Raw genomic sequence first — 22089 nt, forward strand, 5'->3', positions numbered from 1 at the left:
TCACTTGGATTTAAAAAAAATTATTTACCTACAAAAACTGAATTAAAAGCAAAGCAAGTTAAGGATCTCTTCTTTAAAGCTTTACTTGCTTATTATCCATTTTTCATAACTAACAAGATTGCAATTTTTTAAATTTCAATTTCTTAAATCAAAATTAGATTATATGTTTCAAAGACGACGTTATTTTTAAATCCCGACATGAAAGTAGGCCTAACTAAAATAACAAATCAATAAATCAAGCCAGGCTATTGTTTCTAATTCACTGTATAAACAATGTTACAGGTATTGTGTTCCTAATTATATTAGTGTGGTTATTTATTTTGATAACGATTAACAATTAAAACTTAAATATAGAATCAAACACGTCATAGATTAAAATGATTCATAAATTGTATGTGGGTTTCAGACGGATATTCAACGAAAAAGAGTATGTCTAACTAAATGTCCAAAATAGTATCGTTATTCATACTGAGAACGCCCTACTTTAAACTTAAATCGTGAATTAAACGCTAGACTACACATTTTGGTATGGGCAGGGGGCCTTTTTAGTCACCGCTGAACCAAATCTAATTTATTCCAGGAATCTTACCAAACAAATGGTTTCTAAAGGTGTATTTTATTTGTAACGTAAAACATTTCAATCATTTTAAATTGAAATGATTAGACATGGATGTATTGTGGTATTTCATTTATGACAAATCAGACTTCAACTTAATTTAGTAGACATGGTTAGTTTATGCGTGTCAATTGAATAATGACAAATATATCAATAAATGTCATAAATAAAAACAGTTATCGAAAATAATAATAAGCATGAATATTGATTTTATATATTTATTACATGTTTTCCACGGAGTTCATAAATTAAAAGTTTATTTTATTCTCATCTTTATTTTTGTTCGTTGGGGGCGCTAAAACAAATTGAACACATATTGTTATCGTAGAGTGCGCAAATAAAATTGAAGAAAAGTTTTTTTCCGTAGAGGGCGTTAACAAAGTCTCACGACGTTTCCCTTTGCCTTTTGTGTGCAAACCTAGCGACTCTTTTGACGCAATAGCATAAACTAAATTTGTTTTAATGTCAGTATGCCTATAGTTGCAATCTTATTTTTTAAATCCTTGATCAGACATTCTTGACCAGAATGGCTAGATTTTATGTGGTCGCTTGCATGTGTGTGTGTGTGTGTTTGTTTCTTTATACTCAAAAAGTTATTAACCGATTTTAAAAGATGGTTTCATAAAAATGAGTGACATGTCTCTTTATTCAAAACCTATTCTATGTAGATATAGGCTATAGCTATTTGTATAAGTTTTTAAAAAATATAGAAATTAAACCAAACATAAATCATACTTATAAGAGGTCAGAAAAAAACCACTTCATCTTCATTTGAATTAAATTGAATTGTCAAAATTCTTTATACTTTTTTTAAAAATAGTATACATTTTATTATAATACTATGCTACAACCTTAAATTGCTAGAAAGGTAAAATGTGAAGCATGATGTTCTGAATAACAAATGCATATTAATAGAGGCTACTAGGGAACCTAATACCCTTTGTATGTTATTGGTGTTTATCTAAATTGGTTTATAAAATTGGTATTGTTCTCAAAAAGGTGTAAAGGCGTTTTCAGAACTTAAATAACAATGTATTGTTTTGTAGAAATGAGCATGCATACATTGCAACAAAAACGATGCCTTTGATAATGGACTGGTACATTATTGAGTGGGGGTTGATAAGATTTGATATTATTATATATTTATTATTATTTATTAATTGATTTAAAATTGTTTTGTTGCAACACACTATAATGTAGTTGTGATATTAGAACGACCTCAACTACAAATGTACATACAGTAATTTTATGTTCATATTTAACAAACAAGTCCTCGTGTCAAAAATAAATACCGACATTATTGATTGCATCACCATCCTATATACAAATTGCTAACTTTTTCGATTTGGGAAATTCCTGTTTGGCTAAAACACACCGAACAATTAAACATCGATATTTTGTTGTAGAAATGCGACCGTCGGCCCTACGTCTGTATCTAAATCCTTTATGATAACTGAATGTGAGTAGTGTTTATGTTTTGTAGTGAAGGTTCATGTTTATATATTAGTAGCCTATGTTAAGTGTTTCGTGTTCAACCCTCATCATCACACAATATTAATGTTGTAAATAGGTATATAGGGCTCATTAGCCCCTGTTGGCACACCCGCTTTCAGCTGGGGGAAATCACTTAGGACACTTTTTCATGAAACGAACATGGAAAAATGATAAATAACTCATATCAAATGATATTTGATCAAAGTGATTGAGTTGGAACTATAGGCTTAAGAAGTTTGTTACATTACATGGTACATTCATTCATTTTTTTCATTTATCTTTTTATTTCGGAATATCATGGTGACATAATATTTTATCCATAGCAAAAGAGAGAAAAAAAATCTTAATCTAACAGCTCATAGAACAAAAACAAAGATATGTAAATATATAAAGTCAATGCAACAAAGCATTCCATTGTATGTGCATTCTTGACACATTAAGAACGTGGCGATTAATGGCCATGATCAAGGAATTACTACTTGCGTTCACACGATTTTTAAAACTAAAAACAGATTTTCTAATGAACTCATTAAAGGATGGGACGTCATTTAAGACAAACATCATGATTGCACTACAATGTCTAGGCTGCTTCAGCACCAAACGTAAGGCATTGTTATAACATACTTTCAGTGATCTCAGAAACAAAATTATCTACAATAGGCCTATAAAAATACGATACAAATTTCTGAACTTTTATGCAGCTCTGGACCTATAAATATATTGGTATAGGCCTATTACTATTATTAGCTTTTTACATGCCATGGTCTTGGTAGAGAACATTATGATTAGTAAACAACATATACGTTTTTGTTTGTTTAAGAAACAGACAATAATATAGGCGTATAGATTGATAATAAGGTTACCATTAATTTATGAAATATCAATCAATTCATATTCTGTGCACAGCAAATTGAACTCTCGTCACGCTTCGTTGCTTGTCAGATCTGAAAGTGCATTGTTTGACTACAAAACATTGGTCTAACTGCTAAGACCTTGGCAAGTTTACAGCTTTTGCTAGCTCTTTTGCGGGGGTGAAATAATTTATCGCAGGCGACGATTGTACACTGCATAGTACGTGGAAGGTCTTAAATTTAACTTTAATCAACAGCAAGTCAGTTATTATTAATATTACCGAATATTGCACTATTTACATATTTTTTATATACCAAATGAATCTTTAAAAAAAAATCAAAATCACCCCATATAAAAATGAAACATCCTAGAAAACTTTCTTTATAAACTTTGACCTTGCAAAAATGTGACACTTGTTGGAGCTAGCTGAGATTGTTTGGCAGATGAGTGGTTGTGGACCGTGGTTCTTCAGTTATTATTGATATCTAGTTACTGTATTCTTTTTTCGACACTCAGTTTAACTTAAGCCTACAGTTTTGTAAGTATTTTGTATATTTTCACAAACAAATTGTAATTATTATGTTTTATGGCATTTATAGGTTGTAGAGTAGAAGATTTTATTGGATGAAAAAAAGAGAGATGATGAACTCATTAATTTATATATAGCCAGTTCATGCATTCATGGAGGTATTATACCTCCATGGTTCATGTGTAGGCCTAGAGTGTTGCTTTGTGGTATGAAGGAAAGCAATCTTCTTTTAACTTAGGTCTGTATATGCATAAGCCCGGCATAGAATATGCATAAACTAGGCAGTTGACTCGCCTTTGACTTTATTATTAATGCCACTCGACGCCATGCCCATCCCGTTATATCTACGACATAGACCCCATCTTAATTATTTTTTAGGAATCCCTTGAAAAAATATCTAATAAAATCCATCCATATTTGTAAACACCATACGGTGCAACAGGTTACCAATGCAATTGTGTTTCCAAAACCATCAATCATTCCATTCCAATGTTGACAGGAAAGGATACCAACTATGGAATGCCACACTGGCAAAGTAATAAATTACAATGCACTGATTAAAATACACTTTTTATAAATATAGAACTAGGAGAACTATACTCTGTAAAATTGAAATTTTACTTGGCAAAATTATATTATTTGCTTTTTGTGGTTTGTTTTTACGGTAAACATCATTTTTCAAGTTATTATCAGGAATATATTTTTTGAAGTACCTATATGTGACATCAAAACTTACTAATTCAAATATTTTTTTGTATCTCTATATAATTATAAAACTATTTTCGATAAGAAACTCTTATATTTTTTTGGCGGAAATTGAAAGATTTAAAGAATTGAAAGGTTATTTCCCCCTAAAAATCTTGAATTTCACCTGAAATCAAACATACTGTTTATTTACTGTACATTTTCCCAAAACAAATACTGTTATTTCATAATTAGCAATTGCTTGAACCAGGGAGTTGTTATTACAACTCCCTGCTTGAACTGTTTATAGTGACACCCATTTATTCAACAAAAGAAAACAAAAGCATTTCTTAAACCTTTGTTTGACAAATTAACAGCCATCTATCAACTGTTCCAAGCCAAATATACAAGATTATATATATCAGTGCAAAACTTAATGAGTGAGGTAATGCCAATTAAGAAAAAGTTTGTTAGCCTTTATTTTGCTAATTAATTAGGAAACATTTTCATTCTGGCCGTTTCACACTAACCAAATTCCAAATTTGGGGGAAAAAAGACAGAGAAGTTTTTTTTTTCATTTGGCATGGAAATATCAATACCCACCTTTATGGCTTTAGAGTGAAAGCCATGAAGTGGGCTATGCTTGGCGCTGAATAAGCTTGCCTTGGATAGTGTTAATTTCATTTTTATTGTTCACTTTTATTGTTATTGCCTTCTTCTGGATTTGTTGATCTAACATCTTGTCGAGCATTCTTATGATTTTAACACTTTTTTTTTTTGGCCTTAAAATTTGATCTTTTTAAGTCAATGTGTTAGGCTCAGTATCCATTGTTCTTAAGTCCTTTGTTTACATTTCTCAAAGCCTTTTGTTAGGCTTTCTCAGTGATGGTTTCTCTGCCTTGTTTTTGGCCTAGCTTTTTGTGATTTCAATTTAATTTGTTTAGCTAGATACCCACATCACTGAGAACACCTGTGAGTTATGTACTGGCTGGTCTATGCACCTTAAATTGCTGGTAAACGGAAGCAGTGATGTGGGTTCGATTGGTCTTATTTTATTTCGGTTTTTGTCAAAACTATCAGTAGTATTTAGGTTTCAAGGTTTATTTTTTATATGTTTTTTCATGGTTTTTCACAAGCGCCTTGAGCATTTTTGTGGATATGTGCACTATATAAATCTTATTATTATTATTATTATTAATGTTATGCGCGATTTGCGCAATTTGAAATTGCGCAAATAATTCTTGTGCAATTTAAAATTGCGCAAGGATTTTTTTGCGCAATTTCAAATTGCGCAATCAACTTGCGCAATTTCAAATTGCGCAAGAAAATCTTTGCGCAATTTTAAATTGCGCTGCACAATTTGTAAATTGCGCAAGATACTTCTTGCGCAATATGACACCTTTGCGCAATTTGAAAACGAACTGTAAATTTTCCCATACATGGCTATAGGCTAGGCCTAGGCAGAGGAGTTTAAAATTTAGTATTTTATTATATAAATAAGACCATTTCAATGAAGATAATGTTTAATACTCACTTTTTAAGTTTTTAATATTAGTTTAAGCTAGGCCATGTAACCTAGTCAGTATCAGTAGTCCAGACCCTAGCTAGGCTAGAGTAGTATAGCCGGCCGCCCGCGCCGCGCCCGCCTGGTGGAATACCACCGCTTCGTTTTCCTTCGTCGGTTCTTCGACGATATGCTAACTTATAACAATATTTGCACTACTAAAATAAGGAAATGCGATATTTATCTTTATTTTTGAATCATTCTTAGAAATTACTATAAAAATATGGGTGTACATGATTTCACAATCTGTCGAAAAACCTTGCACAATTTGCAGATTACTTGCGCAATTTAATACGTTGCTTGCGCAATTTGAAACACATGTTTCAATTCAAATTGCGCAAGGATTTTGTTGGCGCAATTTCAAATTGCGCAAATCGTTCAAATCGCGCATAACATTAATACATTCTGAAGAGACATGAGAAAAATAACATTGACTGTTTGTTGTTGTTTTCAGAGCAACTTTTTCCAGGCATGGAAAACCAAAGCCAATCTGATCTAAAGCGTGGTAAGGGCAACAAACTCTACAGAGCTGTTTCAAGCGGTTTCAGTCCTTCGTTAATCAAAGTCCGACTAGAAAAGGCTAGGCAGTGCTACACAGAAGCCTTGGAATGTGCCACAACCCCTAAAGAAGCTGCAGCCGCCAACAAGAATCTTGCAATGACATCCTGGAGGTTAGCATCAATGGAAAACCTTCACAGACGTAGCTTGGTGTTGTATCTGTACAAGGAAGGGCTTAAGCGCTTTTCTAAAGCTTGGGTGTGCGGAAAAGATGCAGGTAATGACCATATCTGGTCTGATAGTCTCGTTCAGAAGATGCACCAGTGTTTGCAGGAGAGTTTTGACTTTGTTACAAATCAACCCAATATGTCAGAGGAGAAAGAGAGACTGATGAATTTAGCTTGCCAATTGGTTCCGACTCGAGATCTGAAGGCCTCTGTTTCCATTTTGTATGCTGAGTTTCTGCTGTCAAAGGCAATCAACCTGCTACAGCAAGGTGTCTACAAAAAGTCAAAGAGCCTTCTTTATGATTGTCATCAGCCTGTAGAGGAAGCTAGACGCTATGGTTGCAATAACAATGAGGTCTTGTTAGAGGTCAATGTACTCCATGAAGATATTGTGATGCAGACAGCTGTTGTTGAGGTAATTGAAAAAACATTAACAAACTGACATTCTTAAAATAGTGTACAGTACATATAAACTGGTCTGGTTTCATTTAGAGCAATGGTATGTTTCTTTTAAGAGTAATATTCAAAATACATATTTGATGTTGGTATATTCCTTTGTTGACTTCCGAACTAAACAAACAAAAAATGTTGACTGCAACATAAGAGTATTTTACCTATTCAGTCATGTAAATTAATAAATTATGAATTTAATCAATCAATAAAAATGTTATTGTATGAACATTTTCTAAACTGAGACTTGTTAAACCTACTATCTTTCCAAAATGTTTGCTATAATAGGCAAGACAAGCATTAGCAACTGCTGACCAATTAAAAGAAAAGATTCTGATGAATGAGGAGGACTTAAACTTTGACATGGTTTGGGAAGTTCTAGACTGGTACAAGAAGTCCATCCTGTTGACTCGTGAGAAAGATGTTGAACTGGAAGCCATTGCTATGAGCCGAATTGGAGCTATCTATGATATCGTACTAAAGCTGAAGTTCAAGGCAAGACCTTATTTCAAGTAAGTATAGGTATTTCTTTTCTCTATAAGTGAGTTAAGTACTCTTTTTCATCACTTTACATAGTTGGTTCTCTGAGCAAGTATAGGAAACGTCTACTCAGGAACCTCAACAGGGAATCTGTATTTTTGTTGTCAGTCCTTTCTGCTCAAAGTTGTGACAACTGGCCTGATATTTTTAGCACAATACCTTTTGTAAAAAAGTATAGTATTATACAACTATAATTTATCAAGTATAATTTACCCCATTTTCAATAAATATTGATAAAAAATTAATTCCAAATGTATTTATGTTTCATTATGTAAGATAAAAACAAATTTCATTTCACTTGCTACAGGCTCCTGCAATATCCAAGTAACTATGTATTTTAAATCGGACTTCATTACAGCTCCCAGTTTAAGTTCTCCCTATTTAGTACATTTACAGTTCTTTTACTATTATTCATTGTCAGCTGTTATCACTCCACTGCAGGTTAGAAGCCTGTGCATGCTACAAAAACCACATCTATTGCACCAGTTCACTCTTTCCAAATCTTTCCTCCGCCTTTTCCTTTAGCTATCCATGGGGTTACCATTTTACTATTTCTTCTAAGACTCTACTGGCCATTTTTCTCTAATTTCAATATCTCCAATTTATTTATTTTTTCCTAATCCTGGCATAAGAAGCTAAAAGAAGAAAAGCAACAGACTGACAATATATTTTACTTTTTCTAGGGGTGCCATCACTCTGGCTCATAGTCTACATCCACGTGTTCTGACCCATAAGGATTGGTACCAGGTTTGTGCTCAAACTCTTGAATCCTACCAAGTACAGACAGTTGCGGAAGAAACGACTGCTTGGATGAAGGAACGGGAAGAAACTCTGGAGAAACTTAAACTTGTCATCGCCAAGTTTAAGTATATGGACGATAAGTATGACTGTCTTGTTTATATCTACAAGAACCATCCACCAAAGAATGCAGAACATAAGCTACCTGAAGACTTGCCAAAGAAATCAAAGATCGAAGAGACCCGCTTGAAGAAACTGGTACAGAAAGCTATTGTTCACTACCATCCAGACAACAACTCTATAGAAAAGTATGACAAAGAGTGGCATGTCCTCTGTGAAGAGATAACCAAGGTCTTGACGCACAAGTACAACTGTATGAAAGGAGTTGAAGTGTAAAGGTTGTACTGTTTGGTATAGTAGCTCTGCTTTCAGTAATAGGGAGCTTTCGATTTACAACTACTGATGCCCAAATTGCGTCATGTTAGTACATTGTGCGCATGCAGGAATATTGTTTTCTCGCTCTTCACAACACAGACTTGATTTCTGTCGAGGTGACGACTGACAAGACATCGATCGCAAACAAAAGCTCCCTAGTCACAACAATTCCTTTAATTACAATCTAAAAACCATCACCAGTATGCATTGTATATTTTTCATGGATTCTTTATTCAAACACATATATTTTAATATAGTTATATCATTTTTATTGGAGGTAATGTATGTGACCCACCTGTACCTGTTGTGGCTACTGTATCCAATCGGAAAAGTAGTTGTACATAGGTGATTTCATAACATTACATTTCTGTTTTCTATTAGAGGTAATGTATGTAGTAGTTGTAAATAGTTGATATTTTTAGTGCGATTAGAAAATCATTTTAGATGTGAATAAAAAATAGTTTTGGTAGTGTTATGTAATAGATAAAAATAACTCTAGCTTGGTAGTTGTAGACTGATATAATGATGAAGTTTTAGCTTTATTTTTTATTTTATCAAAAATATTAAATAATCTTATTAATTTATTTGTATTTAGAAAACTTCTCGATTCATATTGTTGACATTTCTGAACATAAAGCTACATTCCATATTTGTTTCTTTATTTATAAAAATGTAATACGCTTAATAATTTTGTAATAGATAAACATATCACAAAATAATGTAGAATTCAAATAGTTTTTAGATTGTAGAATACAGTTAATGATAATTATTGTGGAAATTTCTAAAACGTAAATGCTATAAATGTTTTACTACAGTTTGATTGATAGTTAGTAGTATTAGCTTCTTTCTTTATTTGCCAAAAACATTGATACTCTTACAAATTTGTAGTTTTAATAGATATATCACAAAATAATGTTGCTAAGTAGAATTCAAATTGTTATTGGATTTTATAAGACTCATTCATATTTTTTAAATGTCTTCCCATATTTTTAACTAGGATATAGTACAGTGTAGTTTTTTTAACAGTGTTTTTATTTTGTAATTCATAAAGTTATTAAAGTTTAAAGATATATAATTATCTTCTGTCTATTTATTATAGGTATTTGTCCACTTTTTAGTCGCATGCAAATGCAACTCTACAGCTCACTATGTTGGTCGGTCAGTTGGTAAACACCAAGTCAAATTTGAGCATGCACCTGCAGCCATGTATATGGCCTTGTTTTTCTTACAGGTTAATTAATATTCAGTATATTACTGGGGCGGTTTAGAATTTATTTTGTGCCTGTGACTTTCGTTTTGTGCAATTTTTGTGTTCATAAACAGTGTATTATGTCCCACATAACTGGCCCATATTTCAAAACCTTAGCTGCACTGATGAGATCTAATAGAATTGAAACATACTGTATGCATATATATATATATATATCAAAAATTGTAAAACTGCATATGAAAAACAAAATAATAATTAATCAGTCCAATACTGTAGACCTTAAGATACAGTGTTTACTTACGTTATTATGTTGAGGTGTAAGTAACAGTCCTCATGCTCTGGAATAAAGACTTCATTCACAGTCCGTAATTGGTCTTTTTCTCCTGCATGTTGGTTGATGGCCTATCAAGCAAGCTCAACATGTATGTATGAGAAAGAAAACCTGGGTCAACCTCAACAGTCTCAGAAATGGCATTGGTAGTATAAAACATTAAAGAACTCTCCATGAAGCAAAATATGGACAGTATCGAACAAATAAACCATGTCATCAATGACTGCAAGGTCAACAGGTTTCTAAAGAATATACTCTAACATTTTTATATGATTATCCTGATACAATGATGTCAAAACGAAATTTTATTTGCATTTCTTTTATCATAGATCATTAGAAATCATTCTTGCACCACTGTTAATATGTTCTTGCTAAGACAATTATATTTATAAGCGTTTATACCGTTATTTACCTCCGCCAAGGAGGTATATGTAGTCGTGTTTGTCTGTTTGTTTGATAGCAAGATTACTCAAAAAGTAATGGCAAGATCTTTACCAAAATGAAAATACAAGGACCACTCCATTAAATTTGGAGGCAATCCGGACCAGGTTTGCAGGTCGTAGGATAGCATACATTTAATTTCCATAAATCCTGTTCCTTGGCCCAGCAGATGGATATGTATATATATATTTTGATAGAAATTTGATGCCAAAAAAGTCCTCTTCTAAATTGGGCTTTACTTCCTTATGTGTATTAGAAAATTATGCATCGAGATAGGTGAGCTTCCTACTTCATCATTACTCATAATCATGGCAATTTCAACAAGACATAAACAAGACAGAGTCAAATACTTCTTCGCACACGTTCATATTTATTTCTTAAACTTACAGTGATCAGCAGTTCACCTTTGTTTCATTGTACAATGTTTCAATAAAATACAGTCTCTACATCTCTCTCCAAACTCAACATTTTAGGCACAGAACGAATGCTGGTTTATCAGTCAGGGTCTAAAGCGTGATTTAGTAGTGATACACAATTTGTAGTAGCAGTATAGTACTGTAGTCAATTTAGTACCATTAAAAAGGAAAAAGAGTAGAACGGCCCAATTAAGATGTTTTTTGGTATTTTAAAAATAGTAGAGCTAAGGACTACAAAAATAATTAGGTAGCCGCTATAGATGTAGTAGAATTACTTATGACTTAACGATTGTGAACGTGAAAAGACTGAATCGAGTCTCTGCATATTTTAAAAACTAATTCGTAGTTCACATCCGTAATAACTCATTGTACAAATTGGTGTAATAATCCGAAAGATGTCACAACGCCTAGTTGTGTTAAAGCTTGGTTCCCATTTAGAGGCAACACAAGGACCTAAGCCCACCATCATCCAAACTTTCGCTAGGTGAACTCTCCTGCGTGACCTACATCCAAGGAAACTATAGCAGTAATTTTACTGTATGGCAGAAAAGTAAAATAAAGTAACAAATTGTAGTGATTACAATAGTAACTTCTTTTCAAAATATGAACTATATTGTACCGAAAAAACGGTACTACTATCCTGGCAGTTTTAAATGAATTCATAAAATCAGTTTTAAGAATTGGGTATGGTAGTCATATCTCCATCCAAAGGGAAGTAGGCCTATATATATATATATATATATATATACATATATAGTTATTTAAGTAATAACCAGCATTCAAGGAACTCGACACATGCGTAGAGAACAATACAAAAACACCAGCATTGTATTATCTAATAAAGATATGAAAAAAATAAACATAGGTATAAACGCTGTTTATAGTATACCGATACAATAATAACATGTTTACACTCACAAATAATTAAAGCAAAATATAAATACATATCATACCATCAACAAAAAATGATCAAAGCATTTGTTGAATATCTCTCTTTTCGTAAGAAAAAAAATATTATACATTTTTTAAGTTGACAAAATAAACACACAAACACTTTATATAAATATTATCTGTCGTAATAGTCAGTCTGAAGAGCTTATATTCAGCATAGCTTTGTATATATCCATACGGAATGTTAATATACATTTTTACAATGCTTAAATGACGGATACCAATCAAATAAACCAAGATATTTAAACGGCCAAATTTTGATTTGTTAACCTCTTATTACAAATATTATATACTGTAAAAATAATTTCTGGACTGAAAACTATGAGATTTAACAATGGAAGTAAAGTTTGCCAATACTATCTGATGGTAGAATTATTTTAGTGAATACCACCTAACAAAAATAATCTTACAATAATCAGACTAAATTAATGCAAGGCTATTGTGAAAAGTGTACATATTCAGTAAAATTGTACAATTGTTGTGTTAAGACCACATTTATTAAAATTGTAATTTTTACCCCTACAAAGTTTAAAACAATGTAGTAACATTACAATGTGAACTATTCATACGAAAAATTAACACTATTTTCATTAAATGAACATAAACGTGTGATATTGCTTCATTATATAATAATTCAAATTCATTTCCATGGGACTATTTGTCGTTTGATTAAAATTTCACGATCATATCTTATTTCACTGAAACGTTGAGAGAATTCGTCGGTAAGGTAAACAGATGAAGGTCGAATACGGTTAATGTACATTTAAATATACATGTGGTTGAAAGATAACTTGCATATGAGATGCTGTAGTATGCAAATACCTTCCACTTAATTATACAGGAAATCGATACAGTTTAATTACAGTATTTACATTTAAATAAACTCATATATTAAGACTTAAATATGCACAAAATGGATGTAATCATATGTTTTTACATGCCAACATTTCTCTTAAATAATTGAAAACAACATATACAGCGCCCTCTGTTGATAGACGCGTCTGTTAAGAAATTCATCTATATAAAAAAAGTTGTCTTTATAGCATTTTATCATCAGTGTTATGTTAAACACAACAAAATAGTTTACCGTCAAAAAAAAAAAATTGGTTAAAATAAACCACCTTATTTTTTATAAGTTTAATTGAAGTTATTGATATTTTTTGGACTGCTGTCAAATAAATAAATTATTTTAAAACGGGTTGTAATTTTTGCATATCATTCTCTATGACAACCTTTGTGCAGCATTTACGTTCAAAATAATTAAGGCTGCTATGTATGTAGTTTTCGGACAAAATGATAATATGTTCAGTTTATAAATAATTCATTTATCTTGCACCATAAAGTGTGGCACCATGGCAACTGAATAAAAGAAAATAATATTACCATTTATTATCTTTTAATATTGCTTTGATAGAAATATCAAACAAAATCACTCATAAACAAAATTACCTTTTAAAATTAAAAAACAAAGTTCTATTATAAATATAATTAAATAGGACAGGACAATCTTCTATAATCAATGTATTTTTTACCAAAAGAGTTGCATTTTATTTAAATATCTTTATTTTTACTTTAGTTTTGTTTGGAGTTGTGTTAACAATAAATTGTTTACACCATTATCTTTAACTTCTTAAATAACTTTATCTTCCAAAAAACTTAGGAATCAATTTTTTAATATTTTTCAAAATTTCATTAATTTATTATTTAAAAATATTAATTAATAAGACAAAAAAAAAATATAATAGAAAATAAAATTAAATATTAATATATTATAAGCACAGGAGGCACTCGCTTGAAAGGCATAATAATGGTTCAACAAGAATTTCTTTCTTATTACATTGAGAAGATTTCTTGCATGATTCATGCTCGAATTATGGAAATGTTATTTTCCATTCCTAAATATTTGGATTTTATTATTAAACAAAGCACACATTGTCTTTTTCTCTATTAAATAAAATGCAAGAGATAACGTCATACTAATAAAACTTCCAAGCTGACATGGTCATTTCCCACAGATAGAGCACACGCCCATACGAATATTAATAATACAGTAATACCATTTCCCTGTGTTGCTAATGTACTGAGAGTGTAAGATGGTTTTATCTACAGCTTTATCAAATGGAACAAAAATCTTATTCTCAATCAATCACATATTCCTGAAACATTCTTGAACCATTCTTGAACCAAAAAAAATTCCATTTAATGGAGAAAAAAATAGCATGAATGGTTCAAAATGATCTACTGTATACCCCTTGTATTTAAGCCTATTCTTATGAAGAAAAAAAAACACCCTGAAAGTGAACCTTGTACTTTACTTTTTCAGATTCTATAAATGACTTTGAATAAATTCAACAGTGGTTTTAAACAGAAGTGTAATAAGGCAATATTCTCTACAAATACTTAATTATTAATTACATTTTATATATTAAAGTTTTGTGATCATTTGTACAGAATTAACTAGTTGTACTAATATATAATAATGATGATAATTGATTAAGTTTATATTAATACTAATGAAAATACCATCGTATAGACATACAGAATTCACAATTAATAGCACTATATCGAAAACTAATCATTTTGAATTTCCTTATACAAAAAATTATTTCTAAATCTGAGGCGTTCATTAAACAAAATGGGGTTTATTCAGGCGGATTGGAAGCTAGCATTGGAAGACAAAAATGATAACAAAAGAATCGATTCGGTCAACATCTTAATAATGTGATGGATTTAAACTAACTTTAAAACATGGGTGTTTATTCTAATTAAAAATAATCTTTTAAAATGTCTGTAGACTTTGGCAAGATTTTTAATCCAAATATGGATAAATTCAGCATTTCATTCTCTCTTTTAATTAGTAGTTTTGTTAAAAATATAATATACAACATAACAATCATAAACCAAAAAATAAGTAATTGCTTAATTTGTAATTACTGTATTAATAATAATTATTAATAAGAATGTATGTTGAATTTTGTGACGGTAATAATATAAAAAAAATATTGCTAATAATATGAATCATCAAGTTTATGAATAACCTGAAAAATGATTTGTGAATAAAAAGTTGAATTGAAGACGATGATACAGATTATTATTGAATACATTCTGTGAACAAAACAACATTTTTAATATGCGAGAAAATTAAGCATTTTGTTGAATTGCTGAATGTTTAATTACTCCAAATTCTCTTTTCCAGTATCATAGACAAATTCCTTAATATCATATCATATGTGATACACATGTGATATTATATCATAGGCACTAAGCAAAATATATCACTAAATTTAAGCTCTGATGATACAGATCTCACATGTGATGCTGTATCATTTCATGATACTGGACAAATAATGCATCTTTGTAGATACAGTAGGAATTGGGTGAAATTATTATAAGCTATTTTTCAAGACATCCAAACAAATAATAGTATCATTGCTTAACAGAAATAGTAATATAGGTCAATTTCTTTGGACTAAATGAACCCAAAACATAAGTAGCATGTTTGGATTCTATTCCCAACCCAAACCCACTAATTGAAAAGAGATTGAAAACATGTGCAAAATATGTATTTTAAAAAAGGCTAGAAAAAAAATTTAAATACAAGGGATCATTTTTTCACTATCTATATCTGAACTCAATTAAGATACTACAGCCCAAGCATGATGGCATTTTAAAAATACTCGCTGCTTTGGAATAGTACTTATAAACTCTGTTGTTAAACCTTAATAAAATCTTTGTATATATAACACATTATACTTTCATTTTTTTCACAGTATAAAATATACACAAGGTGGAATTGTTTAAGCTTTTAAAAACATCAACATAGATTTGTAGCGGAGTGTCTTGAGATTTGGACCGACGTTGCTGGTGCTCAGGGATGGCACCGTGCTAAAGATGTGATGTCTCTTTAAGCCAACGAAGGCCTGCACGTACGTACTTGACAAGATCGATCAGAGTACTGTTGTAAAGGGATAATGCACCGCATTCCTGATCAAGCTCCCGGAAGAATTCTATAAGTAGAAGAAAAAAAATTAAATCAAGGACAAACAAAGTGGAAAGCAAAGAGTAGGACGTATGGTGATACTATTTGCATTTATTGAGTCTGGTCCCAATTTTGTTGATTCTGTTAGGTGTACAGTATGTCAAGATGCATATTTAACACATAATTGACATAAATGAATAGGTCGTCGCAGAGCTCTCTACTGCATTATTTTTTTTCCTATGAGACTAAGGCAGAAATCATGAATAATTCATTAGAATAATTATGACATAATATGGGACATTAGAGATGGTGCTATATAAGTAGGGAGGGAGATTAAATAATGTATTTGCCAACCGAAATGTTTGGTCTAGTGGTAAAGGCTTTAACATATTACACTGGAGCCCTCGGTTCGAGGTCTATCAAGAACATGTTTTTTTTAAATAGTTGAGATTATTTAGAAAGTTAGATTTAGTACATTAAGGAAGTAGATCAGCTATCGTGCAATTCTTTATAATAGAAAATAATTAAGGTAATGAATTATTCATGATTTCTGCCTTAACCTCTTAGGAAAAAAAATAATGCCTCTAGATATTTTTTTTTTTCCATATCCAAAATAATCCGGAGAAGTTATACCCCTATAGAGGGGTGGGAGGATGACTCAATATATCAAGAGACATGAGGATGGACTTTAAAAGCTCAGTACCAAACATAAACAAAACTGCTGTGATTACTAGAACATTTGTGAGGTTTGAGTATCAAAAGACTTTGGTAGTACACGTTTGAGAAACTGGAGAATCTTGTACATACCAGCATTTTCTTGAAGACATGTTTCAGCTTTTTCCCAGAGGTCTAAACTGTAAAGGTGATGATTCGTGACAGTAAAATACAAAGACATGATGGTGTGAACTTTCTGCGTGATGGACACACTCGCTGGTGACATCAGACCGATTCCGTTCGACAAGCGATTCTGAGACGAGGATGAAAACGGGTCACCATTGTTGCTACTTTGTGAACCTATTGATCCCACACTTCCAGCTGGGGATGGTGTTGGTGACATTGGTGAGGGGGTACCAGTGCATCTGTAGTATAAATATGTTACACAAAATAATTAAGATATAAGGATTTCACTAGTTCATGTATCAACTAATAGAGAACACAATTGTTAAGTGTTCCCATATATGATTGGTTGATTGGGGTAGCACTATCCAGATCGGGCATTCTCACTACGATAAGGTTGACCATTTGCTAAAACTTGGTTCTCACAAGGACACAATGTAAGGACTGAGGCACAGCGCAAGCGAATTAACCAATGATATGCAACAGTTTGGATAATCCATCACTTATGATTGGTCAAATTACTTTAATTTCGTATATGTCCTTGTGCTGCGTCCTAGTGGGAAACATGTTTAAATTAGTGTAATCCAACCCTATGGTTATGACTTGAGCTTTCAAAGTTTAGCGGATGAACATTACCACACCATCATGTGAACACATGTTAATAATCACACTTACTTGGAAGAGTTCCAAGGAGAAGGAGCTTGCTGGGATTTGGAAACAAGTTTGAAATACTCCTTAAGATGTTGTGAGTGTTTCCACGCTGCTTCCTTTCGTAATCGGAACATCCTCATATACAGAATTGCTTGACAACGGTAACTAAAAAAATATGGAAAACATTAAAGGAATACGAAAACATTGAACTAAACAGATTGGCAACGGTGAATGGTATTAGCATCTGGAAACGATTATACAAATGGAATAATATTTCAGAGAAAACTCTAGAAATGGAAACAATTACAGAACAATTAATACAAAACATCTTATAAGAAATACAAACAAAAAAAGGAAAACAACATTTTAAAAATTGGGGGGTGGGGGAGAGAAATAGCTACCAAATATTGTCATCAAAGTGGATATGTTTGAAACAGGTTGTAAATAATAGCTTTATTTTTATTTTTTATTAAATTTCCAGTTATACAGTAAAACATAATATGAACCTAAGTGGAAGTACTATCAATGTGGCTCTCCATAGTCCAAACATACACAAATAGCATACAAAAATCTGATAATTAAGAGCACATATTAAACATAGAAATTATAACAATACGATTATCAAAAAAAGAATAACAAAAAGAGGTTCTGCGACCTGAAAATGTTTACAAAAAGGTGATGAAGAAATAAAAATAAGAAATATAGAAATATGTTATTATATATAAAAATTGTAACAATACGATTATCAACAAAATTAATAACAAAAAAGGATTATCTGCGATTTGAAAATGTTTGCAATGTCTTTACCAGCCTTGAAGATGTGCGTGTTATAAATCTTGATTCTAATTAATTTTACAGAAGCCAACAAAGCATTTTAATTACAGTCACATTTTTAATTAACTTTTAATGCAAATGTACTTTTGGGAAAACAATTTGAATATATAATTTAAAATTTTATACATATTTTATGATTTCAGAAGGATTTTCACTTTAACTAAATACTTGTTGGCGTGGATGTAAATACATGAATGTTTAAAAAGTATAAATCTGCCAATATTTTTTTAGAACAGGATAAAAAATACAGTATTAGTCACTCTTCTATCTAAAGGAATCCTAATCAAATCATGAAACAAATCACTTATACTAGAACAAATTTCCCAATTTTTATGACTAATAAACTTTATCAGCGGATCTGGAATGAAGGAACCTGGCAGGTTTCAAATGATAAAATCCAAAAAGATAAAACAATTATTTTGGCAAAAATCCACATATAATATCTTAAGATTTTCGCATATTAAGATAAAAAACCAAAAGGAAATTGTTATAATATTTCCTTTTACATTCAATACTTCTCAAATATTATATAATATTAACATAATTTGGAAACCTGTTTGAAAAACTCACCATAATATTGTTAACTTTTTGTCAACTGCTACAATCTCTGGGTCTTTAAATCTATGAATAAATCTAGAAAAAGAAAATAAATTATTGATCAAATAAAAGCTGTTTCTTCAATAATAATTTAAATGATAAGACATGGTAAAGTTAATAAAGATATTAAATAATTGAATAATATGAAAATTAATCAAGTATATAAAAATATCTGCGAGGATTTTTTTTTTTTTTCAGAGAACTATACTTTTTTTTAATATTTGCGAACCGCCTTAAACATTAAATAGTCAGTACCTATTAAATTATAGAAGTATATTTAAACTAAGCCTTACAGAGATGAACCTATTAACTCATTTCTATATTGGGGTGACTTTTAAGTAAGATAGACATCATTTTGAAAAGTCCATAAATATCTACTAAACCACAATTCAAGAGAGCAATTTATCTATCCAATAGAAATTACAATTTAACATCATCATATAAAATGCCACTAAATTCATACATATTGCATCATATTTCCTATTATATAAATGGCTTTGAATTCTCAAGCAATAAAGCATTAAAAGCTTTCACACGTCTTGCCGTAATATCAATTTATGAAATATCCTGAATATTGCGAATTTCAATGAGGTGAAACAAATCTTGGTCAAACTGTCGATTACGCAGCGCAATTCAATTTGAATTCCTCTGTTTTAGTTAATCATATGCACAAACAGACTTGATATTATTATCAAAATATTATGAATGTTTACGAATGGATAGTGACATTTTATGAATTGAAAGATGGACTTGCCTCTGCCTGGTTAAATAGGCATTTTGATTTATTCATATTTGCTTCAAATGTTAAAAACAATATTTCATTAATTATTATCATCTGTGTTTACTAGTTTTGCAGCAAATCAATGCAATACAGTGGAACTTCTTCTTGTCGAAGACGTCTACTATGCTTTTGGGGCCATGGATATATATTGCAATATAAATACTAAGGCTTACTCTTAAGCTCTCTACACTATCCAACTAGCTTGGGAAAAAAAGTGTGATGTGCTCAAATATGGTAGTAATATGACATCATCATGTCCATATATGGTTGGCACATCACATAAAGTTTGGTAATGTAGACAGAGCTAAAGAACTAACAGAGAAGTAACCAGAGGCTTATACACCAGGACAGTGAAACTCCTAGTTGTTGAGACTGTATACAAGAAATGTTTTAACCACTAGACGCTTTGCTCAGTCCTGAAGGTGTCCCTTTAATAGGGGTTCTACTGACTGACTAATGTGACGGCAATAATGATTACATACTTGATAAGTTCAATGGTATCGGTGTACATCGTTAAAGGTTTTTCATCAGATATGTGTTGATCATCCTCCATGGCATTACCACAAAGAATGAAGTACAAGACGGCATCAACGTATGCTAGGGCCTTTGCACCTTTATCAGTCTATAAAAAGATAAAAAGAACAATTAAATACATTTTAACTTTCAACTGAGAAATAAGTGAATATCTAAATTTTAGTGACAATTGTGTCTGAGAAGTTGCAAAATCAATAAGTTTCAATCGATTATCTATCGTGTATTTTTATGGATTCAATTTCGTAATTGTTGCTTTGCACAGACCTGATTTAAAGAGAAACAATTCAATTTTAATGTTTAAATTTGTGTGAAATCAAACATCTGTATACATACAAATATCTATATGTGTTTTAGTGTCTAATAGGTCCATGATATAATAATGTTTGATGTCTAAAATTGTTAATTTAGATGAAAATGAATAAAGGAGAGGTAATTTAATCTTTATTTGAGGTAAAATTAGTTAAAATAGACACAGGATTAGGCATCTAAACCAATGCATATCAAAAGTCATGGTATGCGTTTAAATTGAATTAAAATGGTATCTTTCAGTACTACTGAAAACACATTTTAAGCAAACACAAGACAAAGGTCCAATATTAAGTCATATTTTTCATTGATATACAAAATTCACAGTTTACTGAATAACCAGTGGAGCATGTCCAGGAAAGCAGATCCCCCAGAGGTGTGCAGGACTTCCTAATACGACACGCAATCTTATATAACTATTAATAAATTGTTAACAAGTTCTAATAATCCAAGGCTATTGTTCAGTTTTATGATTTAGAATTGTATCATTTGAAATCAGGCATAACATTTAACTTGATTGATAATTTTATGGCATATTCTATATATAAAATATTTTATTATATTAATTTAGCATCTAAAAATTGGTACTGATATCTCTTCAATCAACAATATCATTTTATAGTATATATTTAAAGATTTATTTCTCCATGATTTAAATAATGCAGTTTATCATGTCTCAATAAAATATTTTTAGAATTTACAAATGCACATTATATTGTTCAAATCTAATAAAAGAAAACTTAATATTTATTTCTTTTATCTCAATAGGAGAAAAAATATTTTTTTAAGTAGAGCAAATTAAGAATGGAAAACTCAGAAATCAAAAGCTTGAACAAGGCAACCCAGAAACGGAAACATACATCAAAAATATAATTTATAAATAAACTAGAAAATTATTTTAAAAACACCCTTCTTTTTGTTCTAAACTCGTGGGGTTCTTTTAATGGCAGAATATCCCAATCCTAACAATTGTTAATGAAAATCTACAGCAAAGGCAAATAAAACATTTTTATATAGAGTAAAAATGTCCATTTACAAAATTGTACAGTATTTAGAAGAGCTTAGTAGAGCGACAATATAACTGCCTATAAAGCACAATCTCATTTCTTAAAATTAACATAATCTGACATTATTGCGATGTATATCGAGGCAAACGATGCAACTCATAGAAGTTACGACTAACACGAGATATTCAATAACGTGCATCATTACTGGAGTAACGTCATGCCTGATTAAGCACAAGACGAATATCGTTAATTGTGAATACGGTAAAGGAATAATATGCTAAGCTGGAAATCACTGTATATCTAAATGCTATGAAAATATGTTATTGTGGATGACTTTTTTCTTTACCACACAATTTTTACTGTAAAATCATAGCGTTTTGACTTGAGAGTTTAATTTCTTAAATAATATATGCTATTTTAATTAACATATATTTTATTTTAAATAAATATTTGATTTGCTAATCTTTTGAATTTAATTGAACACTGAATAAAATGCACTTTTCAATTCTATTACCCACTATACAACCCCGGGAGAGGTGCGTCATTTACTTAATGTACCTAATGTACATCATACCTTATGAATACCT

At 31.0% G+C, this 22089-nt stretch overlaps 2 protein-coding genes across 6 annotated transcripts in view; one reads left to right on the forward strand and one right to left on the reverse strand.

The window, feature by feature from the left end:
- Positions 1-3382: 3382 nt before the first annotated feature.
- On the forward strand, positions 3383-9619 carry LOC140048906 (uncharacterized). 2 transcript variants are annotated; one of them, XM_072093708.1, is made up of 4 exons: positions 3383-3500; positions 6194-6879; positions 7203-7426; positions 8138-9619. In XM_072093708.1, the coding sequence occupies exons 2-4, from the start codon at positions 6211-6213 to the stop codon at positions 8586-8588; spliced, it is 1344 nt and encodes a 447-aa protein (XP_071949809.1). In that variant the 5' UTR covers positions 3383-3500; positions 6194-6210; the 3' UTR covers positions 8589-9619. The 2 variants fall into 2 exon arrangements, with proteins under 2 accessions (XP_071949809.1, XP_071949810.1); XM_072093709.1 differs by lacking the exon at positions 3383-3500 and adding an exon at positions 4794-4848.
- A 1340-nt stretch (positions 9620-10959) lies between these two features.
- LOC140050018 (uncharacterized) overlaps positions 10960-22089 on the reverse strand; it is a 146242-nt gene continuing 135112 nt past the window's right edge. For all 4 annotated transcript variants that reach the window (XM_072095009.1, XM_072095008.1, XM_072095007.1 and 1 more), the window contains 5 exons: positions 20138-20277; positions 18848-18910; positions 17468-17608; positions 16763-17034; positions 10960-15983 (listed from right to left, as the gene is read on the reverse strand). In XM_072095009.1, the coding sequence (XP_071951110.1) occupies positions 15862-15983; positions 16763-17034; positions 17468-17608; positions 18848-18910; positions 20138-20277 (738 nt within the window). In that variant the 3' untranslated portion in view covers positions 10960-15861. The remainder of the gene's footprint in view (positions 15984-16762; positions 17035-17467; positions 17609-18847; positions 18911-20137; positions 20278-22089) is intronic.

Source organism: Antedon mediterranea, chromosome 5 (assembly GCF_964355755.1).
Source record: "Antedon mediterranea chromosome 5, ecAntMedi1.1, whole genome shotgun sequence".
NCBI classification, from domain to species: Eukaryota; Metazoa; Echinodermata; class Crinoidea; order Comatulida; family Antedonidae; genus Antedon; species Antedon mediterranea.